Here is a 25,792-nt window from a genome sequence, read left to right as displayed (position 1 = left end):
TTAGCTGCAGAATGGAAAAAAATGTCCACACCCAAAATGTCCAGATGTTTGCCCCAATACCATCTGTGAAGGTCAGGTGTGGTGGCTAAGTCTGACCCATTCATGAGAAGCAGACAATTATGACTGTGTGGGAATGAAGGTGGGTCATCTGGCAATGAGACAGCTATAATCATAAGAGGGACACTCCTAACCTGAGGGGTGTGTGGCCTCACAGGCTTAGAGAAGCACCTCAGATGGAATCCATACAGAATCACAGTGATAGGTTTGGCCCAAGGTTAGACTGATTTGTTTAGAGAGGGCTATGGGATAGATGCCCAAATAAATATACTTATTAGGAAATATGCGATTAGAAAGGGTAAATGGCTTGGAGGGGAAGCTTTAGAAGTAACTTTCTGACCCCTCTGCCCCATAATCCTCATCTGGGCTCATTTTCTCCCTGGTGTCCTGGAGGGTTAACAGTGTTGGAAGTCTGACTACAGTTAAGCAGAGTGAGACTGCGTAAACAACCTAACTTTAAAAGGATAACATCACTAAAGACAGACTTTACAAGTGAGTATCAGGATTTTCAAATATAATTTTTGTTTCAGGTTCCCTCTCTTCTTTTTCTTATTGACTCTGGGTGATCTGGAAAGACCTAGAGGTTGTGTTTCTGAGAGCATTCTCTGCAGAGCTTGGTGTTCCAAAGGCCACAAGGGATTTTTAGACCCTGTACCCTGGACATGTTCCAAGACTCTCACATTATGTCAGACATGCAAGCCCTGCCCCAGCTTCTCCCAACACTCAGCTTTTCCTGGTATTAGTAGTTTCCTGGTATTAGTGTGACTTGCAGCTCATTCTCCACCATTCACTAAATGCCTCTTATCCTTTGTTGACCTACCTCTGGGACTAAAGTGACATTTGGGTTTTCTGTAGTTTTCAGTTTTTGGGCTATGCCCTTAGTATTAAGTCAAACCGTATTTTGTCATGAGCCAGTAACTCTTGGGTTTTGGTTGTCCAACTACATAATCACCATGACTGTAACCATCAGATTCTAAACTGATACTTTCATTCTAGTTATAAGCTATATACTTTTTGAGTACCCTAATGTAGCTCAAACCCTTCAGCAGCAACCTGAATTCTTAAATTAGTATTTTTAAGGAATTGTGACTTTCCTAAGAACCTAGATTGTTGTCTCTAGGTTATAATAAAACATTTCTTTAATCTCAAACAGTTCTTTCAATTTTCAGTCTCCCAATGGAAGATGTATAACTTATAGAAAAAGGTTGTCTTATATTTTTAAGTGCAGCTCAAAGAATACTAAAGTTATAAAAATGCAAATTTATTCACTCCATCAGATACTTCCTTTTATGAGTTTCATATTAAACCCACAAAATCAGTGCAGGATACTGTGGGTTAAACATTTACACAGCAGGACAATATCTGAGAAAAAACCTTTCTGGCATTCTATGGCATGTGGTCACAAAGACAGCAGCTTCTACTCTGTAGTAGGAAGAGACTCCATTTCCTTACTTGTCGTTGGGAAAAGGTGAGTGTTGGGAGAAGCTGGGGCAGGGCTTGCTTGTCTGACATAATGTAAGAGTCTTGGAACATGTCCGGGGTCCAGGGTCTAAAATCCCTCATGGCCTTTGGAACACCAAGCTCTGTGCTAAAGGGTGGAAGGCTACCCTGATATACCATCATCTAAGCCCAGGACATAAAACCCCTCGTGGCTTGGAAAGAATCCAGGGCTTAGGGCATAAAACCCCTCGTGGCCTCTGGAATGTGTCTAGACTTGCTGGTTCCTTGCTTCTAGCCCTTCCAGGCTCCTAGATCAATTGTCTTAGAATTGGTCATATAAATGCTAAACCGTCACAGCTGTAAATCATGTGCTTAATACAATGCTCCCTTTCAACCCCCGCATTCTCACCACCTGTTTCTTTGATCACCAATAAACAGTAGTCTGGGCTTCCAGGGCTCAGGGCCTTGGCAGCCTCCATACTCGCGTTGGCCCCCGGACCCACTTTATTTCTCAAACTGTCTTTTCTCATTCCTTTGACTCCGCTGGACTTCATCGCCCCCATGACCTGGTGTTGGGTCTGATCACCCCAACACTTGAGCCCTTCTCTAGAGGACAACTAATAATCTACTCTAAAAAGAAATTCTGTGTACATCATAGTCATCCAGCACAAGTAGCCTACAGCAGTGAAGCAGCCAGCACACAGGTACTGGAGTTAGTCACCTGGCTCCACAGTCCTGCAATGCCACTTCCCAGCTACTAATGGTGGGTGCTTCTTAACCTAACCAAACTTCAGTTTTTTTCACCAGTAAAAAGGGGATGATACCAGTTACTTCACAGGGTTGTTGTGATAACAATGCTACCTTCTTGCCTGTCTGGCAAAAAAGGGTAAATTTAAAAATTAATTATATAATAATCAATTCTAGGGTAGTGTTCAGCAAAAAAACAGACACATTAGAATCACTGAGACTGAGTTGAAATGGACCTCAGAGTTTTTCACTTTATAAAAGAAGAAATTAGGTCCGAATAGGGAATGTGACTTGTAGTTTGTAGAGAAAAATGAATCACACCCAAAATGTCCAGAATAGAACCTTATCCACTGCTTCTTGTATTTAGAACCCTATCTTCTAAGTTACTTTACAGTGGTAAAATTCTGCCATTTTCTAAAAAGAGCAGCTTCACCTATCTAATGTTAGCACAATGAGGTACAAAGGACATGGCAAAACTACGCAAGGGTGGATTTCAGAGCTTGTCCATCAGGCAATACCAGGCCCAATCAACAGACCGCATCAGAAAATGCAGCAGAAAATGGGTTTGAGTCTTTCAAAAAGAGAAACATGCCCCTGAGGCCAAACATAGGCAAAAGGAAATGTGATGGCAGGAAGGTTTCATTTCTTTTTCTTATAGGGTAGCACATGAAACTGTAGTAGTAGCTTTATCAGGATTTCACTGTGGCAGCAGAAAATGTTAACGTAAACATGATTACTTATCTGACATAAATGCTGATTAACTGAATAAAAAGTGTATTTGTGGCCAAAATGTAAAAGTATAAGGTGGACAATTGTATGTCAAGCGAAAGTGTAGATGTCTGAATCCTGAATGTTCTTTCATGGATGAAATGTCAGGATCATGGGTCAGATAGGCCCTTGTACCAATTATCTGTCATTACTTGGATGAAAATCCAGACACTATTTGTCTCTATTTTACTGATGACCTGAAGCTTGATGGCACAGAAAATATTCTGGGTAAGAGTCAAGATCCTAACATTTTGAAAATATGGAACTAACTCCAGTAAGATACAAATTTTAGTAAAGCTAAATATAAGTAATGGGGCTTTAAAAAAATTAGCCTCCAAGGAGATGCGGCCAAAATGTCACATGAAAAAGACAATCTTTGGTAAATGGCATATAGTCAGTATGAGTTGACAGAGCAATGCCCACCAAAAATGCTTTTTTATTAGTGACTACACTAGAGGAAGCATTGGTACTACTCTGGAAGATTTGTTTTCAGGCCTAGACACCTCACTTTAAAAACAGCAAATGGGCACATGTGAAGAGGATTATTAAGGTGAAAGTCTATAAATGACAGGAGCAAAGGTTGACAGGAGAAGGTGTTGAGGAACATGGGACCTGATTTAAAATACCTGAAGAGCAGCCCTTCAACAGAGCAATTGGACAATTCTTTATGACCAAAGGTGGCAGAAGTTGTATAATGGGTAGAAGACAAACACAGATTTCAGTCTAATAATAATAATTTAAAAATTTCCTAATACTTGAAGATGACAGAAGTTGGAAAAGGCTTCCTGGAAAGGCAATGAATTTGCATTTGTTCACAGCAATAAATGGTCAGGAAGACTGGTTATCTGTTTGTGGTCTGGGGAATGTTAGGTAGCAATTATGTTCAGATGGGATGAAGCAAATAAGATGGGATGATTTCTATAGTTCATTCAATCTGAACTTATATAAGTCAGAAAATTGCTTTTCTTAACTACATAATACAAGAGCTAAAATCTTAGTATGGCTAGTGATTACTGAAATGTATCATGTAAGACGGAGTTCAACAGGTCTGACCTTCAGTCATTTCAGAGCCCAGATATCTACAACCTTCCTTTCAGTGTGGGAGCCACAGGCAGGGATGTAATCAGTATCTATGCACACGCCCTTTACTACCAGAGAGGGTACTCATGGGCACAAAGTGTATCCTGTTTGTTTTTGCCAAGAATAGCATGCTGTCAACAAAGGTTAAATAGAACCAACGTGAAATAAACAACAATTTCTTTAACAATGGGTGGTTGTGGTATTGATTTATTTTTCCCCAGCACATCTTAAAAATCACACATGGGCATTTGCTTATAGAACAGTACAGTCTAAGAAAACCAATAAAAGGAGAATCTGAACACACACTGAAAGCATGGAATACTGATATGTGTTGAGCCCTTGTGGAAAACAGTATGGCTCAGTTGGAATTGACAAAGCTATGCTGGAAACTCTCAGGAATTTTCCTTCCCACTGCATATCCCCTTTTAGACTATAAATGTAAAGAGAAGAATTGTTTGTATGCATTAGTTACAGCAGTATAATGGCTTACATACAGGTGCTTACTCACATGTAGTTCCCAAAGGATTACTACAGTCCTAGCAGGAATATGTACTGCCTTGGAGGAAGACTCAGGATAAGATATTATTCAAGTCAAGTTGTATCAGAGCCAAAGTATTTCACAGGCTTAGCAAAAATGGACAAGAATTAATATAACCTACATATATTTCTCATAAGATTTAATCATTGTCCAGAACAGAAATATTTGTTATTGTGAAGGCACCATCACACGAAAAAGGACTGGCACATAATATTAGGAATAAAAACCACTCGCCCCCCCGCCAGCTCCACAGGTTCTGTTCCTCAGGGAGCCTGTAAGCAAACATCCAGAAAGAATGTAGTGAGTGTCTTGAGGCTCAATGCCACATCCACCAAGCCACAACTTAGGGCTACTAGGTTGGGGCAGTAGGAATGAAAATCACATACAAATCCCATTGACTGATTAGATGTGTATCAGAGTACAGGTCCACCATACAATTAGTTAAATATACTAGAACAGATTATCCAAAACAATACTGTGGAAAGAATTACCAGTGTTTCCACATACAACTACTTAATTCCTGACATGTTCTTGAAGAGGAATAGTCTTGAACTGATGAATGACCTCTGTCTAAAGACTCATCATCTCCCACTCATTTAAAATAATGGCTATTTCATGGAAAAAAAAAAATCTCAACAAGGCACTGTGAACTTTTGGGGATACAGTATATAAGTAGCCCAAAAATAACTACTTATAGAAACTTATATGCCAGTATGAGCATTTCATGTCCTTTTCCGATATGTGAACAAGATTACTTTAAAGGAAAAACAGGTTTCCTAGGGTGCATGTGGTGTTCAGGAAAAACACTGCCAACAAAAGGTTGTCTTAAAAACACGTATATATGTTGCTTAGAAATCCACGATGAAACAGATTTTTTTCCTTTTCTTTCTCACTCAGATTTGGAATTCAGAGTCTCTGCAAGATGTTTTTCCTTGTGGAAAAATAAATAATCTCCTTTGGAAACCAAAAAAGAAATGTTTTCATGTTCACAGAACTAAAGTTACTAAATTCTGTGATGGTTCTTTGGCTTGAGTGTTCTATATGTCAGTGGTCCTTACTCCGATTTGTTAAGGAATTGTGATTAGAAGAGCACAAGAGTGCTCTTTGAGGATCTTCCAAGGTTCAAAAGGGAGTGCTTCGGGTTCACAGGAGTCTCAATGCCTCCTGGGAATATAGCATTGATTTTAAAAAATGATGAGGGATTGACAAAACCTAGCTACCAATATCGTCAACTATAAATCCAAAGAGATTTAGTCACAAGTAGGTTGCACTTGATTATGCTACAAGCAACAAAATTATAAAAATAAATTTTGTGTTTTCAAATCAGTGGAAATATGAACATGAAAAACTAAAGTTAAAAGAAAAACCCATATGCAAACAGAAGAATAAACAGCTTCACACTCCCTTTGAAGAAAAAAAACTTAGACCCAGGTCCATTTTATTAATAATATGATCCATAATCTCTTGACATTACAAGTAGTTTTTACAGTTAAATTTCACACTGAAGACAAACACTGTTTGGCTTAGGGAGCAGAAAGCTGAGTAACTTACATCCTTTATATCAGACACTATATTTTAACAGTTTAAGAAAACCTTTTATACTTTCTGGATTTAAGCATCAATGTATAAGTTGTTTCCTTTACAGGAAACTGAAATAAGTAAAAATTAAGTGAATATACTGACATATGTATGGCTCATTTGGGAACATGAAGCCTAGAGCAAAGCCAAGCTTCTGTAACTCATAAAGTCAAAGGTAAAACATTCTGGATTCTTCAAACCTAAATGGGCACTTGTTATTTTCCACTTTTCTTCAACCATGAGCTAAGTCCTAACTAAAATCAGAGTTGATAAAGATTAAGTGGTAAACAAAAAAATTATTAAAGCTGTCCTTAACTCCTGTCTGAGTGTTTTTTAAGATGTAGATATATGCTTTCCACAGCATTCCATTTTGGCTGCCTGAAGCACCAGCACATGCAGTTTGTAAATCAATCTGTAGTAACTGTGTTCTAACATTTATACAGAATAGAAGTTCAACCAAACCCAGCCCCATATAACAGCCAAGGGAACACACTTCAGTGTAGGACTACAGAGCTTCTCTGATAAGCTACAGTTAAGTTGTAGCTATAAAGGAATATGACAAAGGAAAGTCTGGGTGCTAACATGCAGAAAAGCATTTTCAAAAATGCAAGCCAGGACTTAGCAGTTACTAACAGACTATTCTGGGTAGGGGGAAAGGTTTCCTTGCAACCATCTGTATCTGGTATAACATATACACCGATGGAAGCTCATCCTTTATTGCAATTTTGTTTTCAAAATACATCAACACAGTTAGGCAAACTAGAAGGCTTCCAACTTCATAAATAACTTTTAAGTAATAGTACTGCAATATGGAAGCACTTTTAGGAAGAAAACTCCTACTTCCTCAGAAGAAACAATATAATCCTCTTTTCTTTGTGTAAAATGATGGGCACAATAAACATGTGGTTTCCACAATTCTTACTAAGCTAAAAACAGCTCAAGTTACTTATCATAAGACTAAATTCACTTATGCACTACTAGAAATTGCACCAAACATTAAGGCAACAGTTTCTCTAAGGGTCTATAAAGACTGTTCACACTGAGTCTTTAGTATTCAATGCCATTTCTCACTAGCGGCAAGTTACTATTCCCACTGAAACCCCAACCCAAATGTGACATTACCAAATTTAAGTAAATTATTGCAAATATGACTAATTTAAGAAAGTCAGTGTTATGCAGTACTGAAAACCAAATAGGCAATAGGTTTTTTAAATTAAAAATAAACATTAAAAATGAGTTAAGAAGTGTCACATAAACAGTGTTCTCCTAACTTTTATGAAGCCATTTTCAAATATGATAGAAATAAGAGGCATGGTTTAAGTGCTTCTGTGCATATTCATGAACTCAGTCCTCCACAGATACTAAGTCTATACTGAGGCACCTCCCAGAAGTAGGTGTGTGAAAGTGGGGGCTGGGGGTGGGGCGAGGCTTTCTGATTTACTAAATCAGAGCGAAACAGTACTGATGAATGTTCTTGTGTTTCAAAATGATTTCGGTAGAAATGATTCCACCTACAAAATGCAGTCGCCATTATAAAATCAAGGTTGGGGAGTCCTGCATATACTTGGAAAAAGAAAAACAAAGACATAAATCACGAATTTCCATAAGGTTCATGTAGAATAGTGAACATAATAATTTCAGGTGTTACATTTATAGTTTCCTAATATCAAGTACGGATTTCTGAGGTTGTTGAAATTGAACTCCCTGGGAAAGAATGTTATAACAATCACATGCAAAGGAATGGATCTTCTAATGAACCTGTTTTATTTTTTAAAAATTACTCAGAAACATATATATATACACACACACACACATATACATGTGTGTGTATATATATATATACTTCCAGTGAGACATTAGTACCTTCTTTAATTTTATATTTTGATCACCAATTAGAGAAATTACCTTCATGAACAGATGCATTTTATAAAGCTGAGATTTTTATAATTCTAGAGGCAACTTCCTCATCAAGTGTCCAATTAGGTCTAATATCAAGGGCTTAAAGCAAAGATCTGCTGGAAATTTTATAATTAAAAATAAATCACCAATGAAGAGAGGCAGTTTCTAAAAAAGAAATATTTCATTTTGTTGTTAAACTGATATTTAATTCTAATTTAATTACAGATTTATTAGTTTGAGGCCAATTTTAATAGTTAAAAATTATTTATCATTTTGAAGTCTTAAAAATATCATTTTGTCAATTTTAAATTATCATTTTTCTGGTTAAGGCTACTTCAGATATAAAAGGTATCAAACTGCCCAAAAATACTTTGGAGCTGTTGCTACATACACAGACAATGCATCCTTTTAAAGGATTGTCTGCATTTTGACTTACATTATCTGATCAAATATTAGTTTTAAAAAATTATCAAAAGTTAGGTATTACATTAAGAAAAGAATCCATCTCAAAATGTGAATCATGAACCTTGGCAGACAGTGATTCAAAGTAATCATTTCACTTTAATATCCAGGTTTGAATGTACAAATGTTTGCTAAATGTGATTAATGTCCTCATTATTTAAGAAACGGATATTTCAAACTTTTGATTATGGTATATGCATTAATACATTACATTACATTTAAAAAAAATTTAGGTTACACCAGTTATTCAAAAAAAGGCATTAAACCATTATTAAAAACTAAATTGAAACTTTACCTTTTATATGAAAATTTATCATGCAGTTGGGATTAATTTTAAAAAAGCAAAATGATTTTTGTTGTTGAAACTGCTGAGGCTTTCAAATTCAGTAGTTGAATGATGACTGTTTCTTTAGTGAAACAATTCTTGCAATTGGAGACATTAAGTCTAAGGAATTTTCCTTCTGCTCCTGCTGTAGCTGTTTCTTCTGCATTTCGGCAACAAGAATGTGAAATCAGAAACATTAGGACTCTAATTTGAATAAAGGCATTCATTTCATGGTAAACCTGTTCTTCACCTGCAATGAGGGATGTCAGCTTTTCTTACAAAACATGTTATCAATGAATTAGAATATAACAATAGGTTATCTCAGTGATACAAATACAACTCATACCTCAATAGAAACAGAAACATGGAGAACAAAAACATGTCCCCTAACAGAATAATTTGTATATTGATGATACAAGGTTTTATGCATGTATACTAATTTCAAAACAAAAACAAAAACAAAAAAAACCCCATAGGCCAAGCACCTTACAGAAGTGAAGGTTTTCTAAATAACAGGTTGCCTATATTCTTTCATGAATATCCTTCCCTTTAATGGCCTAGTCACACTAGAATATGCTCTTAAACAATGTACATGTGTATCACTCCTCAGTGGAATCCTTTCCTAGACATCTGATTCCCAGAAACATTCTTTTAAAAAGAGGCTAGCTGAGCAATCAATGATACCGAAATCTGTCTTTGTTCCCCAAGAGGAAGCATCAATACAAAACAGCTGGCAGCAGCTTCCTCTGGAATAGTTGGCAGCCTTGTGCTGCCTAAAATTTGAAATGACAACCGTTGGCTGTAAAATGACGTACCTACAATGAGAGAGATTTAGGAATACCATCTGTCAATGCATAGATGTAGAAACAAAACAAACTACAGAATGAAAACAAACTTATTTTAAACCAACAAACAAAGTATCCAAAATATAGTCCATGATATATTTGATTACGATTATAACCACAGTTGAAAACTTAAAAAAAAAAAATTGACATTTTTTTGTAATGATACTCATGGATTTATAAAAGGTTTCTGTTTCCAAAGATGTTATTGGGGTCCACATATTCCTTGACAGACTTCAGCATCCCAAAGCCGACATCAGAGATACTTTCCTTTAGCCACTGCTTCCGTAACTTGCCCACTGGAAAAACAAAATCAAAAATGCTTCAATATACGCTATGATGCTGGGAACCAATCAATCTTGTGACCACGAGTGAACAAACACTGTGTGATAAATGCTTTTATTCAAAAATGAGAAATGTTTTGCTTTATTTGATTTATTGAGCCCACCAGACTATCAAGCTCATTAAGCCCAGTGTATTCCCAGGGGAAGTCTGTGCTCCACAGTGTCTCCTTTCTCTGTAAACTATGAAATGGAGATTGAAGGAAGCTTGGATGGAGATTATAGCCCATTTTATAAATAACAAAATGAGAAAAACGTGCGTTTCGAAAGAACCCACCTCTGCCTTAACTACCACAACACACCCAAGTTTTAGAGAAAATGAAGTTAACTAAAGAAAAACATCATATTGGGATGAATTTGTCGGGTAAATTTAGCAAAAATGACAGGATATATATTCTTAAAATATGTTAACGAACATAAAGGCTTAAAATAAGAAAATTTGAAACTTTAATAGGCTTAAGATAAAAAATCTAGTTATTAAGCTTCTATTTACATTTTATTTTCACAGTACTTTTAAATAAATTTGCATGTTCCCAAATAATGGTTACTTTCTTCCTACTGTTTTTCCAGATTTAGATTTTTTTCCCCTAAGGCATTAAATAAATCAAATACCTAATCCATCGTAAACTTAATCTTTTGCTTTTACATACTGTACAAAGTTCCCTTTTTTTGTTTCTAGGTCTTGCTAATTTGCTCTGAGAATAATGAAGTAACATAACGGTTAGCAGCATAAATTATATTTCAAAAGGTGCTCAATGAAAAACATAACCTTTTGTAAGTAGAACTTTTGTAAGAAAGAATATGTACTTAATCTGTAAAAGAATTCTGAAATGTCAACTTGCTCTGGTATTAAAAAGCAAAGCAATACGCTAACTTATCTGTGGCAAAATGGATAAATCTTTTAATTTACAGTTAGGATTATTTGTACTTGTACTTCTCCAAAAAACCTATTATTGTAATAATTGAATTCAAATGGTCATTTTCCACAAATGTTCATTAATGATCCAAAGTCATCAACAGTGATTTAATTGACCAACTGAAATGGAAAACCTTCTTTCATTAAAGTATTCAGCCTGTCATTCTAGAATGCATTCTCATTTATTAGGCTGTAGTGATACATCATAGCATCTGCGTTTTGGAAACCTTAAATACCATTTCAAGCTCAACTAAAACCATCTTTTCTGTCCAGTTCTCTAAGAAACCATCAAATTGTCATCAAAATAATAAATACTGTGATAATCTCAGAAAGCAAATTATATGCTTGGCTTTCAGAAATAAAAAGGTATTGCTGGTATTAAGATGGGGGGAAACGAAGTTTAGCAGGAAAAAAACCTTAAATTCAAAATGAAAAATTTTGTTTGAGATAGTTCTAAAACCAGAAGCTAAGAGTAAATAAATCCCCCTACTCATGCAGTCTCTACCACCTAAAAGATATTCTACCAGGACCTTCTATTATCTCCTAAGGGACCATCCATTACTCTGATTCAGCCTGTGTTTTCACTTGCAAATGGATTAGACTTTATGAAGTCTCTTCAACTCTAATATTCTATGATTTTAAGCACTTATTTAAAAAGTTAAAAATCAGTTTTTTCCAGATTTGCTCCACAGGATTAAAAAAAAAAAAAAAAACTACTCTGTGAATGGTAAAAGTGGCATTACTATATTATTATAAGCTGCCCACACTGAGGCTGAAGACAGAGGGGTGACAAGCAGTGAATGCCAGTCTCCACTGTTATCTGTAATATAGTTTCACTGAATGTATCCTGTGGTTATGGATGTAATTGTCCTGAAAAGACTGCAAACAACTGCTCCAACAAGATGGAGCACATTAGAACCTCAGCAGGATGCCCAACAGCTAGCTTGTCTGCCTGGTTTTATACGTAATAATGCAATTCCACAAGGAACTGAACCATCGTCTGAGAAGCCACCCAACAGCCATTGCATATTTAATGAAGTCACTCACCAAGCGCTGGAAAGCAGAAGGTGCTTGGAGTGCATCATTAGTTCTGTCAGAAGGATAATTTACACATCTATCTTGTCAAATTTTCTATGGTTTACACTTTTACAATAATCAATCTAATATACATTTGATTAGTGAAGTAGAAAGTAAAAAAAAAAAAAAAAAAAAGTGGCCAGTACAGCCAACAAAGCTGTGGCCCCTCATAAACACATTTGATAAGAGCATTTAACCCCTTCATGGCAGAGGTCTGGCGCTTCTTCTGCCACTGATAACAGAATTTGAAATGCGGTCAGACACCTTGGTTTACGCAATTAAAGGTACTAGAAATCTTTGGCTTTGTTTAACAGTTTAAGTCAACTACTTCACAGGATACGTACACAGACAGAAAACACAAACAAAAACGTTCAATATGCCTTAACAACAAGACAATTATTGGAGTCTTCTTGAGATTCTGGAGCACCTTATGTAGCTACCTCACATGGATCAATAAAACAACAAACACCACAGGCCCTAATCTTGAAGAAACACACTTCAAAGTACAAGATTTTTATTCCAGAGCTAAACACCACCACTAATAATGCCCTTTGTACAATTCTTAGTTATACTGCTAGGCATTCGGAAATTAGCTGACTATACTGATCTATATCCATGTAACATACACGGGTATACAACTATACAGCAGTTCCTTATTAAGCACCTGTAAAACTCATTTTCAGAAAGGGAAGAAATTATACTCTGTCCCTTATGTGGCATGCCATATTAAAGGAAGGGAAAATGAATGCCTAAAGACAGCAAATAACAGGTGGCCTAAAACTATTTCAGTGTACCTTTATGGGATAGTTATCTACTGAAAGGCATGTGTACACATACCACATAAAGCCTATTCTTCTTTTTTAGACCTGAATCATCTGATGTGGGGTATTCATAGCTACTGACCCAACATATTCCTTTGACTTCTGATGCTCTAGAAGTATAAATCTAGCCTAAGAGTCAACACCAGAGCTACAAAAAGCCAAGATCACCATCTCTGAAAACAAGGTAAGTACCTTGCATTCCATAATTCTCTATTATTCTAAATATATGATTCCTTAAGTACTTAAGTATTTAGATGTATTTTATAAGACATAAAAAAGATGGGTCAAATACTGAATATTACAGAAAACTAGGCCAGGCACAGTGACTCATGCTTGTAGTCCCAATGTTTTGGGAGGCTGAGGTGGGAAGACCATTTGAGCCCAGGAGTTCAAGACCAGCCTGGGTAACATAGTGAGATCCCATCTCTAAAAAAATAAAAATAAAAAAAATAAAAAATAAGCTGGATGTGGTGGCATGCATCTGCAGTCTCAGCTACTCAGGAGATTGAGGCAAGAGAACTTGAGCCCAGAAGTTTGAGGCTGCAGTGAGTCAAGATCATGCTACTGCATTCTAGCCCAGGTGACAGAGTGAGGCCCCATAGTTCACACACACAAAAAAAGAAACAAAAAAGAAAAGAAAGAAAACTAAGTGGGGACGGGGGGGGGGGGGGTCGGCCTAAATTAAAAATGGAGTTCACTTTTTTACAATTCAATTTCTAATAATATATATAGAGCCTGGATAAAACAAGTTGTGTGTGTTCTTCCACAACACATAGTACATTTTTAAAACTTTGCTTTTGGAACAGAGAATATGGAAGCTTTCAAGTATAGTTTTTCAAATTATAGGCTCACTATTCCCCTGGATGCTAAGAGATTCAAGAAAGAATGCAAGAAGTTGTGGTATGATCAACAGCATAAGTGAATGAACAGGCATGTACTCAAGGTATGAGAGGTAAAATGATGTAAATGGAAAATGTGGACATGGAGGCCAATCTGGCCACCAAAAATTATCTGGAACTACTTTTGAGGCTTAAGGGATTGAAGATTTAGCAGAAACTACCAAACAGTCCTAACCTATAAGGGATAAATCCAGCGTCTGCTGGTCACAGAAGTCTCTAGTTAAATTTTAATTTTTTGAAACATACATTTGATTATAAGTCAAAAAGATTTATTATAGACTTATTAAAAAGAACAAATTATGAAATGGGCCATACATTTAGAAGATTATTGAAGGTGAAGCTCAGAAGTAGACTTCAGCCAAAGCAAAAAGCATCTGACCATTATAACAACTATATTTTGAAAGTTCTAGTTTGAGTATCCTGGATATCTCTTTAGCACTATTCTATAGGTCAGATTTTAAGAAGAAAATCTAGACTTAGTTGCTTATATGAGTGATGTGAGCATTGACTTTGTATTTCAATATTTAATTTAATCTGACCAAACTACTGCTGGATTACGTAGTAGTGCTAGAGGGACACCCAACCTCTTCCCACGATTAACTGTTTGCTAATCACATGAAACCAACTATAAAAAGTATTCTGTAACAATGTAATAATGTAATACAGGCATTCTCCGACTAACAAACATATTACTTATAAGTTATAGACATAAAATTGTCAAAGAGAAAAAGTCCTCTTTAGAGATCCGAAGCTAAGTGATATTATTCAAGCCACCTATATTCACTCTCCTGGTGATACACCTGAGGCTAGAAGCTACTAAAGGTATAGCATGTGGTAAGAGACAGCAAACACAATGTTGTCCCTGGCCCTTTTGTCTTGGGCTTGGCCCCTGTAGTCACATAGGGGTGGGCGGTTGGTGAGGTGGCGAGCAGGGATCAGTACCTTCTTGCTACAGATTTCCTCTGTCAGCTGTCAAATCTGTTTAACCTGTGCTATAGCCGGAATATTAATAGTTTAATGTTGAGTTAAATTATGGATTAAGTTGGTTTCCACAGTATGTTCTTACACTCTAACTACATTGCTTCAATGGAAAAATAGTAAAATCAACATATAAGTTTTGTTAGAAAAGGCCAAAGAAACTGAAAAAATTAAAAGGCAAAACAAATTTTCTATCTTATGGTAATATGATAAAGATTTAATGTTGGAAAGGCTAAACTCATCTGGTAGCTATCAAAGGAATAAGACATTGACATTGATATAGTCAAGAACAGTTCTATCATAACAAGGATCCCTGTGCTGTCTGTTTACAGTCACACCCTCTCCAGCCTCGAATTTTGGAAATCACTTTTTTTTTTTTTTACTTTTAAGATTTTGTCATTTCAAAAATGTCACAGAAGTAGAACCATGCAGTATGTAACCTTTGGGGATGGCTTTTATTCACTTAACATAATTCCCTGGAGAGTTATTCCAAGTTGTTGCATGTATTGATAGTTCATTCTTTTTTATTTATTGCAGAGTAGTATTCAATGGTATGGATGTACCACAGTATGTTTAGCCATTCATCAGCTGAAGGACATCTGGGCTGTTTCCGGTTTGGGTCCATTATGCTATTATTAATAAAGCAGCTATGAATATTTATGTTCATGTTTTTATGTGAACGTAAGTTTTCACTTCTCTGGTACAAATGCTCAAATGTGCATTTGCTGGGTTGAGTGGTGATTACATGTTTGGTTTTAAAAGAAACTGCCAAACTGTTTTCCAGAATGGCTGTACCACTTTACATTCCCCCGAGCAATGTATGAGTGACTCAGTTTCTCTGCATCATTGGCAGAATTTGATATTGTCACTATTTTTTTTTTTTTTTTATTTTAGCCATTCTGATAGGTGTGTAGTGATATCCCCTGTGGCTTCAACTTTCATTTCCCTAATAGCTAACAATGTTGAACATCTTTTCATGTGATTATGTGCCATCTGTATATCTTCTTCAGTGAAATTTTTCTTCATGTCTCTTGCCTATTTTCTAATTAAAGTATTTGCTTTTTACTAATGAGCTCTGAAAATTATTTATACATAATAGATATGTCTTTTCTTGGATATAGGGTTTGCACATATTTTCTCCTCCTCTATAACCTATCTTTTCATCCTAACACAGTCCTTCACAGAGCAAATGTTTCTAATTCTGATAAAATCCAGTTTATCAATTTTTTATAAATTATACTTTTAGTGTCCAGTCTAAGAATTCTTTGCCCGGCTCTAGATCCTGAAGATATTCCATGCATTTTTCTAAAAGTTTTATAGTGTTGTTTTACTTTTAAGTTCATTATCCATTTTGAGTTAAATTTTTGTATAGGTATGAGATTTAGGTCAGAGTTCTTTTCTTCCCTCCAGTACTATTTGTTGAAAAAGCTATGCTTCCTCCACTAGATTGCTTTTGTACTTTTGTCAAACTCAGCTTGGCATGTTTGTGTGCTCTATTTCTGGGTTCTCTTTTCTGTTCCCCTGATCTATGTGTCCTCCTCCAATAACGCACAGTCTTGACTACTGTAACTATATAATAAGTCTTGAAATAAGGTAGATTGACTGTTCTCACTTTATTCATTTTCTCAGATTTGTTTTAGCTGTCTAGCTCCTTCTCCTTACTATATAATTTTTAGAATAACATTTTCTATATCTATTAAACATCTTGCTGAAATTTTGATAGAAAATGCACTAACCAGATAGATCAATTTATAAAGAACTGACAGCTTTACTATGTACAGTTTTCTACCAAACTATGAATACTGTATGTCTCTTCATTTATTTAGGCCTTCTTTGATTTCTTTCATCAAGATTCTGTAATTTTCAGAATACAAATTCTGTATATATTTTGCTAGATTTATGCCTATTTCATTTTCTTTGGAACAACTATAAGTGGTATTATATTTTAGATTTGGTTTCTATATGTTTATTGTTAGTATTTAGAAATGTAACTGATTTTTGTGTGTGATCTTGTATCTTGAAATCTTGCTGACTCTGTTTTTGTACATTCTTTGGGATTTTCTATATAGTCAATAATGGCACCTACAAATAGGGATAGTTATACTTCCTTCTTTCCAATCTATATGCCTTTTATTTCACACTACAAATTAACAAATGGCCCCAAACCTGATTTTTTTTGCTCAGCTTCTTTGAGTAGTTTCCTTTTACTTTTAAAGTTTCTAATACTATTAGATTCTGGTAAGACTACGAAAAAAAGGTAACAGCAGCTGCCCTATAATTATAATATGGAATAATTTTGGTTAGGTAAAAAAAAAAATCAATATTTAAACTAGGACTGGTTATACTTAATCAAGGTTTTTAACTTCCTGACAAGGACTTAGATATAATTTTAGCAAATGAACAACTTAAAAACTTAAGTCATAAATTGAAATTAAATACATGGCTGACATAAACTTTGCTATTTAAACTGACCAGCTCGTCAGTTACAAAAACAAGCACTATGAAGATTAAGTTAAGTAGGCTTTATATTTCCTATAGCCTCCAGTTCCAGACTACATCTGTTTTCTCTGATACACAAAACCAGAGTTAAAATAGCTCCATTTATCACAGCATGATTGTACGCAGACAAACCAGCCTGTCTGTTTCCAGATAATGAAAGCAACTGTTATTAATCACAATTACAGGCCAAACCCTCCAAGAGAAATTGCATCAATATTCTCCCAACCCCTGGCCCTTTTACTCTGGAACTCAAAAATGGTACCGAAAGTGTCATGACACTGCCTGAAGGTCAGTAAATAAAGACGCTACTATGAGTTCAACTTGAGTTTTAAGTTCAGGGTGCAAATCAAGAAAAATCTTTTCTATACATAAAAATAAGTGATCTCTCAAAAGCTCTAGTATTGAATAAGTTTAGCAAGGCAACTAAAAACATTATTTAAAATTTATGTTGAAAAGATTTCTGCTTTATGAAATTATACTGAATAGCAGCAAGCATTTGAAATATACAAATTACATGATTACCTATAAACAGAAAAGCTATTATGAAAATAACGTTCTTCGATAGCAAATTTCATAGCCAATACTGTGAAGGAAATTTATTTTTCTTTCATGCTGATTGTAAGAAACTTTCCTATAGAGTGAGATCAACTGTAGTTTATAAATGAAGTTTTAAAACTATTGTTGAATCATATCCCTTGAATGTATGGCTCTTTCTCAAATACACTGTAATCCTTTTTTTAATGGTTAAGGCAAGAGTGCCAACAGAGTGCCACCTGGTGCTGTTTATTGCTATTATTAAAAACAAACAAACGCACAAAACTATTGTTTTTTAAGCACCTACTAAATGTAAGGCATTTAGATGTTTTACATACATTATCATGTTAAGTCTTACAATAAACATATGAGACAGGTACCATTATTCCCATTTTGCAGGTGAGGAAAGTGTAAGTCAGAGAAATTATTTTCCTAAGGTCACACAGTTAAATGCAAAACCAGGAATCCAATATAGATTTGATTCCAGAGCCTACATTCTTTCCCCTCTGTTGTTCAGCTACTCAAATTTTTATTGGTTTTAAGACAAAAGGTTTGAATGAAACCTTACATACTTAATGCATCTATGGAAGAACACTAAATGGTTGGTGGTATGGAGTTGCAGAAAAACGCACATTATTTTACCCTACTTCACCAATGAATAACTCACTCTGCTAATATACTTTCCCAGAAATATTAGAGAATAAGCTGAGCCTTTCTATGACTAAATATGACCCTCTATTCAATATTTAGGCCAGTTACCAAATGTTAAGCTACATTAACTATGAGACTATTGCCTTTTTTCTTTTTCTTTTTTTAAGAGACAGGATCTTACTCTCTATCACCCATGCTGAGAGGAGTGGTGCGATGCCAGCTCACCGCAACCTTAACCTCCAAGGCTCAAGCCATCTTCCTTCCCCAGCTTCCCAAGTAGTTAGGACTATAGGCATGTGCCACCAGAGTGAGCTAGTTTTTTTTTTTTAGTTTTTGTAGTCTTGCTATGTTGCGCAGACTGTCTCAAACTCCTGGGCTCAAGCAATCCTCCTGCCTGGGCCTCCCCAAGTGTTTGGAATGCAGGTGTGAGCCACAGCCAACTACTGCTGTTCTAATATAAAAGAATAATATGCGGCTGGGCGTGGTGGCACACGCCTGTAATTCCAGCACTTTGGGAGGCCAAGGCAGGGGGATCACCTGAGGTCAGGAGTTCAAGACCAGCCTGGCCAACATGGTGAAACCCCGACTCTACTAAAAATACAAAAAATTAGCTGGGTGTGGTGGCGGGAGCCTGTAATCCCAGCTGCTCAGGAGGCTGAGGCAGGAGAATAGCTTGAACCCGGGAGGCAGAGGTTGCAGTGAGCCGAGATCCAGCCATTGCACTCCAGCCTGGGCAACAAGAACGAAACTCTGTCTCAAAAAAAAAAAAAAAGAAAAAAAAAAGGATTAATATGCAAGATTCAGAGCTATTTGAGAATTTGCAAAACTGTTCAAATTCTGCGAGCATTTATTTGGGCATGCACTTATTCACTCATTTAACATATTCATTGAGCATCTATGATGGTGAACTATGTAGAGCAGCCATAGGGAGTGAGAAATACAGTGACAAACAAGATAAAGTCATTAACCTCAATGAATTTAATTCAAATGGGGAATACAGAAGCTACACAAGAGGACAGGGAAGATCCTTCTAAGACGGTGACATTTTTATTAGAGACCTAAACAATGGTAGAAGGTGAGCCGTGCAAACATCTGAAGGAGAGGACAAAAAAAAAAGAACATTAGAAAAAGAGGGAACAAACAGCAAAGGCCTTGAATGGGAAAAGGGACTAGTAGGTCTGAGGAATAGCAAGGCGGCCAATGCTGCTAGAGGTACAAAGTAATCAAAGATGAGGACAGAGAGAAGGATATACAATGTATATCCTTGAAGGGCATGATAAGGAGTTTTCTTTTTTTTTTTTTAATTAATTAATTTATTATTATTATTATACTTTAAGTTCTAGGGTACATGTGCATAACGTGCAGGTTTGTTACATATGTATACTTGTGCCATGTTGGTGTGCTGCACCCATGAACTCGTCAGCACCCCTCAACTCGTCATTTACATCAGGTATAACTCCCAATGCAATCCCTCCCCCCTCCCCCCTCCCCATGATAGGCCCCGGTGTGTGATGTTCCCCTTCCCGAGTCCAAGTGATCGCATTGTTCAGTTCCCACCTATGAGTGAGAACATGCGGTGTTTGGTTTTCTGTTCTTGCGATAGTTTGCTAAGAATGATGGTTTCTAGCTGCATCCATGTCCCTACAAAAGACACAAACTCATCCTTTTTTATGGCTGCATAGTATTCCATGGTGTATATGTGCCACATTTTCTTAATCCAGTCTGTCACTGATGGACATTTGGGTTGATTCCAAGTCTTTGCTATTGTGAATAGTGCCGCAATAAACATACATGTGCAGGTGTCTTTATAGCAGCATGATTTATAATCCTTTGGGTATATACCCAGTAATGGGATGGCTGGGTCATATGGTACATCTAGTTCTAGATGCATCACGCTACCTGACTTCAAACTATACTACAAGGCTACAGTAACCAAAACAGCATGGTACTGGTACCAAAACAGAGATACAGACCAAAGGAACTGAACAGAGTCCTCAGAAATAATACCACACATCTACAGCCATCTGATCTTTGACAAACCAGACAAAAACAAGAAATGGGGAAAGGATTCCCTATTAAATAAATGCTGCTGGGAAAATTGGCTAGCCATAAGTAGAAAGCTGAAACTGGATCCTTTCCTTACTCCTTATACGAAAATTAATTCAAGATGGATTAGAGACTTAAATGTTAGACCTAATACCGTAAAAACCCTAGAAGAAAACCTAGGTAGTACCATTAAGGACATAGGCATGGGCAAAGACTTCATGTCTAAAACACCAAAAGCAACGGCAGCAAAAGCCAAAATTGACAAATGGGATCTCATTAAACTAAAGCTTCTGCACAGCAAAAGAAACTACCATCAGAGTGAACAGGCAACCTACAGAATGGGAGAAAATTTTTGCAATCTACTCATCTGACAAAGGGCTAATATCCAGAACCTACAAAGAACTCAAACAAATTTACAAGAAAAAAACAAACAACCCCATCAAAAAGGGGGCAAAGGATATGAACAGACATTTCTCAAAAGAAGACATTCATACAGCCAACAGACACATGAAAAAATGCTCATCATCACTGGCCGTCAGAGAAATGCAAATCAAAACCACAATGAGATACCATCTCACACCAGTTAGAATGGCAATCATTAAAAAGTCAGGAAACAACAGGTGCTGGAGAGGATGTGGAGAAACAGGAACACTTTTACACTGTTGGTGGGATTGTAAACCAGTTCAACCATTATGGAAAACATGATAAGGAGTTTTCATTTTGTTCTGAATGTGAGAAGAAACCACTGATGTTTTTAACAGATTAATCAAGCAGCAAGAGAAATGAGAATACAGGAGCAGAGTGGAAGAAAGACCAGTTAGGAGGCTACTGTAGAAAATAGTGATGGAACTAGCGTAGTGGTGTAGAGGTGATATCTTTTGGTATCTGGGAGTTATCAGCATATAGATGGTCTTCTAAATTATGAAACTGAGATAATCACCAAATAAATGAGTGAGCATAGAGAAATGAAGGTTTGAGGGCTGAGCCCTGGAAGACTCCAATATTTAGCAATTTAGAAGAGAAAAAACTAGAAAAGGGAAAGCATCTTCATTCTATCAGCATACCTAAAGTATGTTTTGTATTCAGACTTATCAAGTTTCTTTTTCTAAGCACTAGAGAAAACCAGGTAGTTCAGAGTCTGTTTCCATGCAGTCATATTTTGACCACATAGAAAATAAAAATACAAGAAATAGGATAGCCCTAAAAGATTTCTATTTAAATGAGGCAAAACCTCTAAATAAATTAATATGCCATCAAACCTTGCTAGATTCAACTTCAAGCCAATAATTTCTAAAAATAAATCATTTCACCAAATTGGGAGTCTTCAATTAAAGAAGGCCTATAAACCTAGAACCTGAAAAATGCACATAACTTATACACATAACTTTAATGCAACATGATATGACTACCATTTGTTTTATTACCTGATACTGTTGACATGTTAGGAACCTACAATCAGGAAGTATAAAAGCAACCAGAAAGTAAATTTGACTTATGGAAAAGAACTGAGAAAACAATAGAAATATCTATGATGAGGAAATTAAAATTTTAATTCACTTCTGTTCATCTGTTTCATCTAAAGCAGGGCAAGTAATTAACTCAATGTCAACATTAAAGAAACAGATTTTATATTTTAAAAGAAAAATAGTAATATATAATATTTATTTTCCTTTTATTGATTTATTGAGACAGGGACTTGCTCTGTCACCCAGGCTGGAGTGCAATGATGCAATCACGGCTCACTGCAACCTCAACCTCTCAGGGTCAAGCAATCCTCCTACCTCAGCCTCCTGAGTAGCTGGGATTACAGGTACACGCTACCATGCCCAGCTAAGTTTTGTACTTTTTGTGGAGATGGGGTCTTGCTATGTTGCCCAAACTGGTCTCGAACTCCTGAGCTTAAGCAATCCACCTGCCTCAGCCTCCCAAAGTGCTGGGATTACAGGTGTAAGCCCCTGCACCCAATCCATATACATTTTAAAAAATTAATTACGTCTCTTCTCAAAGCCTGTCATTTTCAGTCTTTTTAGATTTTACTAATTCCAGACATTTTAGGCTTTTATTTAAGAGGACAAGGATACTGAGGCAGGAAGACTTGCATTCAAATTCAAATTCTGGCACTAACAATTATTACTGATTTTTGGGTCAGTTACTTTATATTCAGCACCTTAGCATCTTCATGTGAAAGAGAGGAATAATATCTATTCCACTGCATTAAGCAGAATTAAAGGAGGTTAAGTATGCAGAACACCTAGGCAAATATTTACAGCTTTATAAATGTTAGTTATTTTCCTTTATTCTATCCCCTTTCTCTTCACTGTTTCAGCATCTATAGCATTTACATGTTTATTAAAGTCATCTTTTGAATGCTTTTCAAAGAAAAGGGCATACTCTTACCTTAAAGTAGCAATAATATAATCCCATCAGTTTTCATCAGTAGCTTTTGAAATGGTATAATATCTTATTCTACTGGACTATAAGGCACTTCACGGGAAAGACTGCCATTCTTTGAAACCGTATTGCCTAGTAGATGGGCAATACTTATAATATGGAAAACGGATTATACAACATTAAAAGGTATTAAGCATACTTTGTATCAAAAAATATGACAAGCACTTTGGGAGGCCGAGACGGGCGGATCATCTGAGGTCAGGAGTACGAGATCAGCCTGGCCAACATGGTAAAATCCCGTCTCTACTAAAAATACAAGAATTCTTGTATTTTTACATGGTGGTACATGCCTGTAATCCCAGCTACTAGGGAGCCTGAGGCATGAGAATCACTTGAACCCGGGAGGTAGTAGTTGCAGTGAGCCGAGATGGCACCACTGCACTCCAGCCTGGGCAATAAAGTGAGACTCGGTATCAAAAAAAAAAAAAAAAGAGAAGAAGCTATTTACATTATTTGCTTTGTGATCAATAATTGAATAAACATGATCTTATAAATTAACATTTTCTAACTATTTGTTAATTAACTTTTATTTCTGTGAATTGATTACTATAATGGAGTATTACCATAGCTCTCACAAATGAAATCCAGGTTTCAAATAGATTTGCACTACAGTTGTTTAATTCTATTATTTTAAATTTGTGCATATTTCCTTTTTTCTGTAATGACAGCTTTATGAATACATTATTTCAAGTATGTTTGCACAGACTCTGTTAGAGCCTACCAAGAAGCTCTCAGTGTCTGGGGTATATCTGAATAAGTAAAATCAGCAGTTCTGCGAAATTACACTTTCTGCATCTTAAAAACAGACACTATTATTGGAGGCACCTGAATTTCCTCATAGACTCTAAAGAAGCAGAGTCACTGGCCGAGGAAAAAACTGTTGGTTTGGTTTTCCTCTATAATGCATGCAGTCATTTGGTCATTTCCAACTTCTAGAGAATTTCTGACACTGTATAAAGATTGGGTAAACTGAGAACATCATCTCACAATTAAGGAAACAGCTCATCTAACAAACAACTACCTAAAGACAATTAAGCCTCTAGTTCCTTGTTATATATATGATTCAGCTGCTCTCACGCTCTTGCAGAATCACTTCTCCCCCATCATTTACCATTATAAACACAGAAACCACATTTCTTCATTTTAAAAGAGAAAAGTACACTGTTGGCTGCTGACACATACCAAAGGGCAAATTTGTTGGCTACGGTGGGAAAATTTTAATTTTTCTTCAAACAAGTAATTATGGCTAAATCATTTTGCTTCCTCTCTCCCATGTAATCAATTTAGACAAAGAACAAATGAATAATTCATGATATATTTATATATATTTTAAAGTTCCTTGCATATTAATACAGTGTCATTTTGAAACAGAATAAAAACTATTTAAAATAATGTATATAGCTTTCTGAAAATTTTAAAGGAAGACGCTAAAACCTAAGTATCTTTAAGTAACTCCTCATTCAAATTTCCAAAATTAGGTTTGGACTTTTAGAGTAATTGGAAGCTTTTAATTCCACTTGAGAGGTTTCTCATATTCATTTCCCTCCCTTTTCCATTTTTGTTATGCTAGCATTCATGAGAACCATCATCAAATGAAAGGATAATAAATAGAAAAAGGAGAGAAGAGCATATTATCTTCAATGCTATTGGCTAAGTTAAAAATTTATTTGTGGGGGTTAAGAGAAAAGTATAGCAAAAGATTAAACTGACACAATGATGTTGGGAGCTATTTTATTCATCAACATGAGCAATCTTTTCCAGACCTGGCTGTAAGAATATTATATGGACACACACCTTCCACAGTCCACTCCTTTTCCAACAGAATTCTTTCATTCATTCTGCATCAATCTATGGAGGGCTGACTGGGGCTAAGCACTCTTCTAGGTGCTACCACATAGCAACAAACAAATCAAAAATTCCTGTCCTCATGGATTCTCACTTTTCAGTAGGAAGAGAAAATTTTAAAAAGTACAAATATATAGCATATTAGATAATAATAAGTGCTATGAATGAAAATTAAACAGGGGAAAAAAAGGATATAAGGAGTCAAGAGCAGTTGAATTTTTAAATTAGGTGGTTATTCTCATTGTGTTTCCTAAAAGCTATTTAAAAATCTACACATTTCTATTTTCCTAGGCATCAAATTATATTGAGGGATATATTAAGAACAAATTTCTATTCTATAGAACAAGTGGATAACCTCAAAAATTACCATTTTAATAACTGAATAGCCATTGTTTAAGTTTTAAAGGGTCGCCTCATTATTTTCATAAGCATGCTAGTAACAAAGATAGACATATTGGTAATAATTTTTGTTGGTGACGTGATAAATTCTGACAACACTTGATACTTACCAAAATGACCACCAAGTAATAACAAGACAGCATTAAAACCTTGAAAAAAGATTTTTCTCATATCCTGTCTTGATTAATTTGCTGAGCTTTGGGCGGGCAGAACAAACAGCTCTTCAATATATTGTAAAACTGATGACCAGCTACATTCCAATAGTGGCTGAAAAACATTTATGTAGGTTTTCTTCCCCATCATCCTTTAAAAACATTTGCTCTAATGGTCAAGTACCTCCCAGGCAAGCTGTGCCATTCTCTGATTACATGAGGTCCCTGAGACCTCAGAAGGTTGGCTGGGCTCCATTTCTATGCAGGCTTGTTAAAGTAAGCTTCTCGTGGCTACTACCGCAACCTAACTATCTACCTCAGTAAACAGCTATTTCAAAGACATAGAAACTTTAAAGAAATCTCAAGTACTCTCATATTATTCATATCATGTCTCTCCCTAGCATTTTACTGAACTGAATATTTTTTAAAGTAAGAATATTAGAAATT

The 25,792-nt window shown here is 35.9% G+C and overlaps 1 protein-coding gene across 2 annotated transcripts in view; it reads right to left on the bottom strand.

Moving 5' to 3' along the window:
- Positions 1-4,283: 4,283 nt before the first annotated feature.
- The window catches only part of AGPS (alkylglycerone phosphate synthase), a 168,070-nt gene continuing 146,561 nt past the window's right edge, over positions 4,284-25,792 (bottom strand). For both annotated transcript variants that reach the window (XM_025404941.1, XM_025404942.1), the window contains exon 20: positions 4,284-10,035. In XM_025404941.1, coding sequence (XP_025260726.1) covers positions 9,914-10,035 — 122 coding nt within the window. In that variant the 3' untranslated portion in view covers positions 4,284-9,913. The remainder of the gene's footprint in view (positions 10,036-25,792) is intronic.

Source organism: Theropithecus gelada, chromosome 12 (assembly GCF_003255815.1).
Source record: "Theropithecus gelada isolate Dixy chromosome 12, Tgel_1.0, whole genome shotgun sequence".
Classification (NCBI taxonomy): Eukaryota; Metazoa; Chordata; class Mammalia; order Primates; family Cercopithecidae; genus Theropithecus; species Theropithecus gelada.
Note: the sequence above shows the minus strand (reverse complement) of the source record. Positions and strands in the feature narration are given on the sequence as shown.